The sequence below is a fragment of the Trachurus japonicus genome, chromosome 7, assembly GCF_045865225.1.
Source record: "Trachurus japonicus isolate A0001 chromosome 7, Traja_1.0".
Lineage (NCBI taxonomy): Eukaryota > Metazoa > Chordata > Actinopteri > Carangiformes > Carangidae > Trachurus > Trachurus japonicus.
In genome coordinates, this window is record NC_140913.1 from 22882184 (window position 1) to 22893403 (window position 11220).

At 41.5% G+C, this 11220-nt stretch overlaps 1 protein-coding gene across 2 annotated transcripts in view; it reads left to right on the forward strand.

Moving 5' to 3' along the window:
- Positions 1-11220, forward strand: part of LOC146984767 (sodium- and chloride-dependent creatine transporter 1) — a 29696-nt gene that overhangs the window by 17329 nt on the left and 1147 nt on the right. For both annotated transcript variants that reach the window (XM_085782188.1, XM_085782187.1), the window contains exons 3-13: positions 2252-2383; positions 2907-3225; positions 4457-4589; positions 5905-6039; positions 6122-6225; positions 8310-8434; positions 8551-8663; positions 9570-9710; positions 10438-10540; positions 10645-10745; positions 10840-11010. In XM_085782188.1, the coding sequence (XP_085638314.1) occupies positions 2252-2383; positions 2907-3225; positions 4457-4589; positions 5905-6039; positions 6122-6225; positions 8310-8434; positions 8551-8663; positions 9570-9710; positions 10438-10540; positions 10645-10745; positions 10840-11010 (1577 nt within the window). The remainder of the gene's footprint in view (positions 1-2251; positions 2384-2906; positions 3226-4456; positions 4590-5904; positions 6040-6121; positions 6226-8309; positions 8435-8550; positions 8664-9569; positions 9711-10437; positions 10541-10644; positions 10746-10839; positions 11011-11220) is intronic.

An 11220-nucleotide genomic window follows, 5' to 3' on the forward strand; every position in this document is an offset into this window, starting at 1 on the left:
GCCCCACTGCGCCCTCACTGGTATATGGCTTTATTTGACTTGCCTTTGTCTTTTCACGTATCCTCTCCTATTACATCTGTGCCAGCTTGTCCAGTAGTAACCTGCCCTGACTGCAGCGTTCAGCCTTGGTCTGTCTTATCTCTGCCCTTCCCACTTTTCTATTTTTTTATGAGTTGGTGTTTGGTGGAAGTGAAACTGAATGGGTGACTGTGTGTGTGTGTGTGTATGCGGGTGTTATACTTCGTTCAGCCCTCCCTCTCCCCTCATGTGTGCGTGTGTCTTGTGACCCGTGGCTCTGATACCCACCTTGTGGTATCATATAACAATGGCCTGCCTCTCTCAGTCCCCCCCCCTGTGCCGCTGCCCAGCACTCATGTAGCATAAAAAGGTGCTCTCTCTCCCACTCTGCCCCTGATAAGCAGGCATATGGATGTGTCGCACAATAACAGTCCTGTGACCGTACCCGTCATCTCCTCCTCCTCCTCGGCGTCAGCAGAGCCACATCCGCTACAATACTTTGTTTTACGTCCTTGACCGGCCCAGGGTACACCTTGTAACACAACAACTGTATCAGATAAGGTTCTGGAGCTCCGAGTCGGACCTTTTTTTTGTTTTTGAATCAAGGACATGCTCCACTGGAGAGAGACAGTAAATAGATAAATGTATTATGAATTTATTTATTTATTTATTTGTAACTGGGCTATATGGCACGATGTGTCTGGTCCGGTTATGATTAGAAAGGATTTACTTAAGCCTATTAAGGATGCAGTTCCTCAATGGTTCAGCCAACGTGTTGGGGTATGTTAGTGCAAGCATTTTCTACAGTCATTCCATTCACGCCTCCTATTGCATCTCTCTCCCTTTCACTCTCTCTCCCTCTCAGTGTCTCCCTTGATCTCCCACCCCTTTCTCTCTTCCACTCTTGCTCACGAATGCTTCCTTATATGGCTGCAGCCCTCAGCTCTCAGAGAATGACATAAAGAATCATGGACTGAATGAGGCACAGATTGTCAATCAATAATAGCACAGTTGCAGTGACGGCGAGGCTTATACCTCGGTGTGTCTGTTCTGTATTTGTTGTACCTCCGCTAACACAGCGTTGTCCCAGTTTCTCGTCCGCGTCCCTCTCCTCTCATCTATCCATCTTTCCCTCCTTTCTTCTTAGCCTCTCTCTGCTCTGCGTCACTGCTGGTCATGTGACTCCCTCCCATCTGCGCACTGTGGTGGCATCACCCAGTTATATTGTTATTCAAACCAAATCAGTGCAATTTGATTTTGTGAATTGAAAGTCTCATGCCGCCTTTTTTCATGTGATTTTCTTCTGTCTATTCCTGATCACAACAAGCCTCTGCTGCAGTGGGGGAATCCAAAAGGAGAGTATTTATAGAAAACACTGGCACTCTCTGTCTCTTTTCATTTCCCAACATTTAAAAACACTCAGAGTCCAAAACTCTGAGACCATATAAACGGGAAGGTGGTCTGAGGATTCGGAGCCTGTTGTGTACATAAAAGTCAAGATAATTGACAAAATGGTGAATGTTTTGCACTTTCAACTTATTTACTTTGCTTGCTTTACACTGTTAAACCTAACACCTGAATAATGTGATCCAACTAACAGTGATCAGTTACCAAAATAGAAAATATTTGCATATTTACATTCATATTATCAAATTGTAAATAACTTTACTTCACTCGGTATTGGACTGTACCAGGATATCAGGACTTGTATGTAATCGCAACAACCTTTGTTGTTCATCACGTCTAAAAGAAACAAGGAAAAGAAGAGAAAACAAACACTGTTAACATATCATTTCCATACATACACATAAACAACACACATTCATGGAGCAAATACACCTTTTGTGATGAAGCACAATGAAGTCTCACAACATCTATGCACATTTTACTGTAATATTTGATGTTGCGTGATATTATTTTTCCTGTCCATTATATCGTTGCGAAACAGCTGCTGTTTGAAGAGAAAGAAGCCAAATAATATGTGATATAATCAACTGTGAAATGTATTGATTTGATACCATTAGCTATTAGCCATTATTATGCTATTAAAAGGACCATAACATTTAGTTTACAATGAAACAAGCACACCTTGCTGAAGCTTTCATTGGCAACAGAGGTAATCATTGTTTGTGTGTCCTCCTGGGTGCGTGGGTATTTCCCACAGTTAGACAAAGCATCTGGCTGCCTGCTACTTCAGGTACCATGTGATGAATGTGTGTATTGTGTGTTCCAGGGGTTTTCCTGATTCCCTACTTGCTGATTGTGTTCATCGGGGGCATCCCGGTCTTTTTCCTGGAGATTGCCCTGGGACAGTTCATGAAGCAAGGAGGGGTCTCTGCCTGGAACATCGCACCCCTCTTCAAAGGTACTTATCTCTGTTTACAGGGTTCCTACGCAAGTATGGAAACGTATGGAATTTGATTTTATGCATTTCCGGGTCTGGAAAAGTATGGAAAATGGAAACTATTGTATGGAAAAATATTTATCTTAATACTTATCTGGGTTTGGTCTCATCTGAAGTTATTTGGGTTAATTATTTGTATGCACTATTATACCCAGCTACAATCTCCAGGAAATTATTTGGTTTACACATTCAGAATAATGAAAACAAATGATAAATTGCATGATTTTTTTATGTTATGCACATCTATTTACTCAAATATCACAAATAATTTGAATTTTTTTACAGAGAAGTCTGGAAATTAGGGTCTGGAAAAAGTATGGAATTTGGAAATGTAAAATGTGTAGGAACCCTGTGTTTATGTACCTCACACACATGGAGTACATTTATATCTCTCTGAATACGGTTTTTCGTAACTCTTCTTCACCACATACTGTATTTACAAAATGACATTCCTGTCCTTATCTCATCTCTCCCTCTCCGCCAGGTCTGGGCTTGGCCTCGATGGTGATTGTGTTCTTCTGTAACACCTACTACATTATGATTCTGGTGTGGGGGCTCTACTTTCTCTTCCACTCCTTCACCAACCCGCTGCCCTGGGCCACCTGCGGACATCCCTGGAACACCCCCAACTGTACGCAGGACTTCCGCCGCTCCTGCCACAACCGCAGCGCCGCCCAGTCGGCCGCCCCCCCCAACCTCCTGTCCTCCACGTCCCCACTGAACCTGTCCTCGGCCCAGCTGCTCTTCAACGGCAGCTGCACAGAGGTTGAGGGCATGCGCTCCCCCGTCATCGAGTTCTGGGAGTATGTCTTCATTTGGCTGTGACTTGTCGTGGAGGATTAGAGCAGCAATTCCACTTTTCTTGGAAAATAATATTTAAAGGGATAGTAGCATTTTTTTTTAAAGTGGGGTTGTATGATCTACAAATAGCCCCTAAGTACTTTAATTGCAGTAGAAGACTCTCTGCACTCCTCCCGTTAACAACGCCAGCCCATAATAGCCCTGCCCAGAGATTTACAACATACATTGTTGTGAATGGACCCAAAGAAACGGCCTATTTTCACGGCCTAAAAGAGATTTTACCTGAAAAAAAATACACAGTTCCATTGTTCACTATAATATAATTTTTCCAGCCCTTCAAAGTGCAGGAATTGCAATGGAACTGTGTATTTTTTTTCAGGTAAAACCTCTTTTAGGCCGTGAAAATAGGCCGTTTCTTTGGGTCTGTTCACAACACTGTATGTTGTAAATCTCTGGGCAGGGCTATTATGGGCTGGCGTTGCTAACGGGAGGAGTGCAGAGAGTCTTCTACTGCAATTAAAGTACTTAGGGGCTATTTGTAGATCATGCAACTCCACTTTAAAAAAAATGCTACTATCCCTTTAATATGATACATATTTTTTGTGCTAATTGTACTTTGCAAACTGTAGTTCAGCTTGCATTCCCCCCTCACTAATTTACTCTTCAGATATTTTGATTTGATTAGATTTTTATTTGTCTCAAACAAGCACATCAAAAGACAAACAATCTACGTAACAAGAAACAGAACAATAATGATACTGTGCAAGTTTGAGAATAGAAGGGGCTGAAGGAAGCAAAGCTGATCAAGTTCAGCCCCCCCCCACATTGTGATTCATGTCATACATCTGTAGTTCCATACAATTCAGAAGATTAAAAACATATTGCTTTAATATGAAATAAGACCATGATTATAAATAAAAAGAGCTGTCAAGTTCTTTATAGCTGTCCAAGAGTGTATGTTTGAACTTACTTTTAAATTGTTTTAAGTTATTGCACATTTTTATATCCTCATCTAGTCTATTCCACATTTTAACACCACAAAAATAGATGCTAAAACTTTTCAGGGTAGAATGGATGGTAGATTGTTTAAAGTTACAGTTCCCTCTTAAATCATATATGCTTTCTCTGACCATGAACATTTTTTGGATGTTTATTGGTAGCAACCTATTCCAGGCTTTAAACATGCCATTGTTATCTTTTCTAATGGACACATCTCTCTGTCGTCTCTCCCAGGCGTAAAGTGCTCCGTCTGTCTGGTGGGCTGCACGAGCCTGGTGGCATCAGCTATGAGATGGTGCTGTGTCTCATAGCCACTTGGATCATTGTTTACTTCTGTATGTGGAAAGGTGTTAAATCTACTGGCAAGGTAAAGTTTTTTCTGGCTGTTTATGATTCTTAATGTCACATGTTAGTGTTTTGGGGTTACTGAGTGCAGATGACTATGGTTTCATATTTACATTTAGCATAAATTGCTTCTTGTCAATATTAGGGTTCATGGAGTACAGACTATTATTTGCATGGCTTCATGTGAAAGGTTTAAAAAAAAAAAATGCAGCGTTATGCCCCTTGACCCCAAAGGAGCTTTGGTATAGTGAAAGGATCAGCGTCTAGACTGAAACACATATGGATAAAAAAAATATGAGCACACGTGTAATGTCTTCTGATATGCATAGGTACTTTTTTCCTCACGTGTATTTATATACATGTGCAGGTGAAGTTTCCAGTCAGGCTTTAATCTTCCACTGATCCCCATTATGTTATATTTCACGTACGCAATGTTCTGAGTAATTTCCACATAGCAGTTTAAAAAAGATGTCCACGTCTTATTATTTGAAATGTTTCCGCATTGATACACTGGCAGAATGAATGCATCCTTGTTTCGTAGCATATGGAGCTGCCTGTGTTTGCATACTTGTGTCTCCAGAGTAGCTACAGCTCATAGAGCAAGGGGAAAAAATAATGAAGGAGATTGAGCCAGTCAGCCAGCTGTAAGCCGATTAGTAACTTTCCACCATAGATGTTTTAGAGCTGGAAAGGGGCTTTTCTGCCCATGTTCACCCTAGATCAAGGCAAATATGTGCTTTCTCACTACTTTGCTTTTACCATACTGATTTAGCTGGGACTTGATGCTTCTATTAGGTAGCATGGGGCAGCTTTCTGAGCATAACTTGTCAAAAGACTACCTTTTGAAAAGGTCTGCCAAAAACCCCTGCTATTGCAGGAGGTTTACAAATTGTCTGGCTTTCCATTTACAGGCCTACCTTTTCTTCAAAGTAACATGACAGGGCCCATTACACATCTACTACAGGAAGGACCTAATGGGCTTCTACTTAAGACTTGAGTATTTGCAAAGCAGGTAATTTATTAATCAAAGTGCTAAAAACATACTTAGGTGCAGTTGCATTGAAACGTTTGACCATAGCTGATAGACCATGTTGATAAGCACTAAACTTTTCCAGCTAGCCTGTTAAATTCATCATGTAACCACATCTTTTTTTTATGTACTTACTTCATGTAATGTGAGGGGTTTAAAAGTTTACTTTGGAGTTTTCTACTTTCACTTAATGCAAGTTAATGCATAGCACTCAACTTCACCTCCCTACCCCCAAATATAACCTACAAATTAGTCATACAGTGTCTACAAATGTACTTCACAGACCTCTTTTTCCATCTCTCTGTAGGTTGTCTACTTCACAGCTCTGTTCCCCTACCTGGTTCTGATCGTTCTTCTGGCCCATGGAGTCACTTTACCTGGAGCTTTAGATGGGATTGTTTACTACCTGAAACCAGACTGGTCTAAACTTGGTGAAGCACAGGTACAACTCGAACTTTTGGGTACAAAAGAAATAAGTTAAACGATTTAAAAAGATCACTCACGTTTATCACCCGTTGTGATAGGTGTGGATCGATGCGGGCACTCAGATTTTCTTCTCCTATGCCATTGGACTGGGTGCCCTGACTGCTCTGGGCAGCTACAACCGCTTCCATAACAACTGTTACCAGTGAGTTTACACACACACACACACACACACACACACAACATAAAATCAGACACCAGTGTCAGTGAACGAAGGCCAGAGTACTACCGAACAAACCAGAAGAAAAGCATTTACACACACTGATAGAAGAAAGCAACCACAGTCTATATACATGAATACACTATACAATGGTGCCAGGACTGAATGTGACTGAAGGCCCAAAGGCTTCCTCTTACACTACTCACATTTCATGCGTAAAGTCATTTTCTTCCTGACAAAAATAGAACTGAACTGGTTTCCAGGAGGACTCCTACAGCCCAGTAATCTCTTATTTATTTGATTTTGTTATACAGTGTAACTGGTACTGTAGTGGGTCAATCAGGTCCGTAATGAAGAAGGCAGTGCACTGCAGACCTGAATTCCATTGTCTGTTTTTAGTCACAGCTGGCCTCACTATTTCTGTTGTGTGGGCAGATTGATGATCCTAAATGTGTTTCCCCTAAAGAGACAGGGAAATGTAAACATATTAAAACTCTTATGAGGTAGTTAGTTCCATAGCAGCAGAAGGAATAATTGAAAAAAACAAATCTTATCACTTGCAGCTTGAATATTTGGAATGCCTCTTACAGGAGGAGTCTCGTGAATATCCTGCCATTTGACATTTTCTCTGCCTTGACCTTAATTGGAAGTTGAAAGATGAGTTTAGATTCTCAGGCATGTTAGCTCAGCTCTGTTTCTCACACACACTTAAAGTAGCCCAGGGATATCTGGGGAGATGTGTATATAAACCGCTCTCAGATGCCAATGTATAGTACATCAGGGACTCAGGACCCAGTTTTAGGGTTTTGTTCGCCTGCTTTTTATCCATGCTAGTACAGTATGTAGCTTTAGGGATTACAGTGTCAGCAGGACTTTGGTCCAAAGTGAAATATCTTGAACCATAGGATGGATGGTCTTAAAATTTGATAAAGGAGCAGTTTCCATAAACCTTTGGTCATGTGTCAGCATTAGCCAATGGTTAACTTGGTTTTGCATGCCACACTTTACAAAGTTGCACGACCAAATAGTTGGTCCATGTTGGTAAAAGATCGACACAATTATATCAAATTGTTGGGTTTCTGCTAAATATTGTATAGTAATGTTTGCATTCAGCATTCACCTGAGGCTGAAGTGCACACTAATGAAAGCTGAGGCATTTCATGAAGATTATAGGGTAGATAAACCCCTTTTGATTTGTGTTCAATAACAACCCCACCCCAATAATACACATTACAGTGCTAGAAGTTATGTTTGGCATGTGTTACGCAAGTGGTAAAGTTTTCTTCATCCAGCAACTGTGTCTGCTGATATGTAATGAGACAATACAGCCTCACAGCGCCACTTAAGTGTTATGTAATAACTGTGGTCTTGATGTGGACTACTTTCTTAATACACACACCCAGTCTCACTGGTGTTTATTATCCACATCCATAAGCATTCCTCTAAGCACTGCCCCAGATTGACAGAGTTTATTGGCAGTAGATAGGGTAAAGGTTACTGCTGAACAAAGTTGCAACAGTTTTATAATAACCATCATGCAACTGTTGCATTTACAGAAGGGAGTCGTGGCCAGTGTTGCAGACTACTGTAAATGTTATCAGAATAAAGGTCACTAGTCTTCACTGTGTAAACCAGATCACAGTGATGTTGGTTGACTTCAATCCTAAATGAGAATTAGATCTCCAACATGAATGATGGATAAATACATGCATTATTATGATGTTAGCTATGCAGTCCCATGTAGTGTATATATGTAGCAATTAGCCAGCATGGGTTCCCCTTTCTCTCTTTACCCTCTTAGACCTTGAAACAGACTTCTCATTGGTTTACTTCCTGTCCTCTTGCCAACTTCAAAGACAAGAGCAGCTTTCAGAGAAATGGCTATTGATCCCCTGTTAACCATGGCAGCCCATCTCTTCTGCTGCGAGTGTCTGTCCTGACTCTGAGTATCTAATGTGAGCCTCATGTTACAGCATATTATAATGCATTTTTTCCTCACAACGTCATTCTAATTGTTCTCTTTCCCCCTCCTCTCTTTCTGTTCCTCTCTCTTCTATATCTCTGTGCAGGGATGCATTCGTGCTGGCCATCATTAACAGTGGAACCAGTTTCTTTGCAGGCTTTGTAGTGTTTTCTGTGCTGGGCTTCATGGCTGCAGAGCAAGGCGTGGACATCAGTAAGGTGGCTGAGAGTGGTAAGAATGCAGATTCCCCATGACATTGGTACCTAAAGGCCGGTGTTAGAGACAGTTAGAGCCATACTGTATGCTCCTGATACTTTATGCTTCCCACTCTGTTTCTTAATGTGCAGGTCCAGGCCTTGCCTTTATAGCCTACCCCAAGGCTGTGACTCTGATGCCTCTGGCGCCGCTTTGGGCAGCACTTTTCTTCTTCATGTTGCTCATACTGGGCTTAGACAGCCAGGTAATACTTAGCTATACACTGTGTGTTCACTTTAGATTAACTAATGCTCATGTGATGTATTCCCTGCTTCTATATTTTTTCTGTTTTTTTTTATTTTTATTCAGTAGCACTTAATGTAGAGCAGTTTTCTGTCTCTAGTTCTCTCTCACCTCCTCTCACAAAAAGTGTAGACACATCACATCCAGTTTTAGCATTGCATTTCTTAGCAGCCTGTTTGTTGTGTGTCTGTTTGAGCCAGTGCCTACATCCATTGTTTTACAGCCCAGGGATTTGTCAATGAGCTTCTGTCTGATTCACACAGAGAGCGTCTGTCTGCTCTCCAATCCATTCATTTACTCTCACTTTCCATCCTCTGCCTCATTTCTTCTCCATCCATCTCTCTGTTTTTCCTGCCACAGCCACATTGCTCATGCATGTGCTGCCGTTTCTAGTAAATTAAGTAAAAATAGCTCCACAGCTGAACTCATTCTGGAGGTTGATACATATTTCTGCAAAGTTACATATAAATATTCTCGTGTTGGGAGACTGAAGAGGGGAGGCCGAGCTGACACGCTCACCTGCGAAATGTCAGTAACATGTCAGGTGCATCTGCAGTTCAGTGCATCTGTTGATTGGTTGACGGGCAGCTTAGAGGGGAGTCATGGGGTTGTGTGAGCTACATGGAAAATCTGTGTATAATTGCTTTTTAATTGCTATTTTGTTTTCTTGTTATTCACAAGTATAGTGTGTTATGAATGTATAGTATGTTACATTGTAAACATATTTGCGTAAAATCTATGTATGTCCACACACTCAGGCACTTAGACAGCCATTCACTCTCCTTCTGTCCCTTTGTTTGTTGGCCGGCCACTCACTTTTGCCTTCTCTCTCCCTCCCTCTCTGCTCTGTCTCCACTCTCTTTTTCAGTTCGTAGGGGTAGAGGGTTTGATAACGGGAATCATGGACATGCTACCCCCTACATCTACCTTTGGCTCCCTGCGCCGAGAGGTGGTAGCGGCCATCTGCTGCGTAATCTGCTTCCTCATCGACATGTCCATGGTCACTGAGGTACAGCTGAGTTTCAAAAAGACCTCAAATGGTTAAATTCTGCAGAATTAGGGTGGGATACACGGTCATTTTTTAGACAGGCAGTCAGATTATAACCCAACAAACGTCTGGGCCGAATACCATGCCATTCACAGGGTTCCTACGCAAGTATGGAAAGTATGGAAAAGTATGAAATTTGATTTTATACATTTCCAGGTCTGGAAATGTATGGAAAATGGAAACTATTGTCTGGAAATATATTTATCATCTGGTTTTGGTCTTATGTGAAGTTATTTGGTTTCATTATTTTGTACTATTGTACCTAGCTACAATCTCTTGGAAATGATTTGGTTACATAATGGCATACACATTCAGAATAATGAAAACAAATGATTAATTACATGCTTTTTTATATTATGCACATCTCAAATGTCACAAATTATTAGAATTTTTTTTACTGAGAAGTCTGGAAATTAGGGTCTGGAAAAAGTATGGAATTTGGACATTTCAAATGTGTAGGAACCCTGCATTCAGAAACTAGTTGAAATGCCATAGTTTTTGTTTTTGCTTTCAAATTATTTTAATGTTCTTTGCTCGTGTAAAGCTTCAATGGGATCAGAAAACCAAACCAGTGCCGTTACTGGAATAGAATGAAAGCTCAAACAGCAGAGACAAGACTGGAAATAGGTCACATGAAGTATTAACAGGATAGAGTCTTAATGCTGACTGGTGTCTGTGCTTCTGCCAGGGAGGGATGTATGTCTTCCAGCTGTTTGACTACTACTCTGCCAGTGGCATCACTCTGCTGTGGCAGGCCTTCTGGGAGTGTGTGGTGATCGCATGGGTCTATGGTGAGGCAACACTGCATAATTACAACACAAACAAGACAACCCCCGCACAATTCATTCATTCATTCATTCATAATCTCAATGTTTTTGTGTGTCATCCCCACCAGGCGCAGACCGATTCATGGACGACGTGGCACGCATGATTGGCTATCAGCCCCTACCCTACATGAAGTGGTGCTGGTCCTACATCACACCTTTAGTCTGTGTGGTACGTGTTCTACATGTGCGTGTGTGTGTGTGCTTGCTTTTCTCTGAGTTTGACCTGCCAGGTGAAATCAGCTGACATTTCTGTGTGCATATAGGGAGTGTTCCTGTTCCACGTGGTGAACTATAAGCCCCTGACCTACAACACAGTGTACACATACCCCGTGTGGGGCGAAGCGCTTGGCTGGGCCTTGGCTCTGTCCTCAATGCTCTGTATCCCCGTCACTGTTCTCTACAAACTGCTGCGCTGCAAAGGATCTCTGCGGGAGGTCAGTATGCCCCAGAGCAAACATGCGTGTTTGCACATATTCTCTTGTGCTTGTGTGTCTGTTTGTAATTGTTGATGAATCAGTAGGAATGTGTTTCCTTGGATACTGCATTCCCTTATTTGGTCTGCTGATTTCATAATTACTCATTACAGAGTTCTGAGGCATCAATCCAATAAACAGCCCATCATGTCCTTGTTTTATTTTTTTATG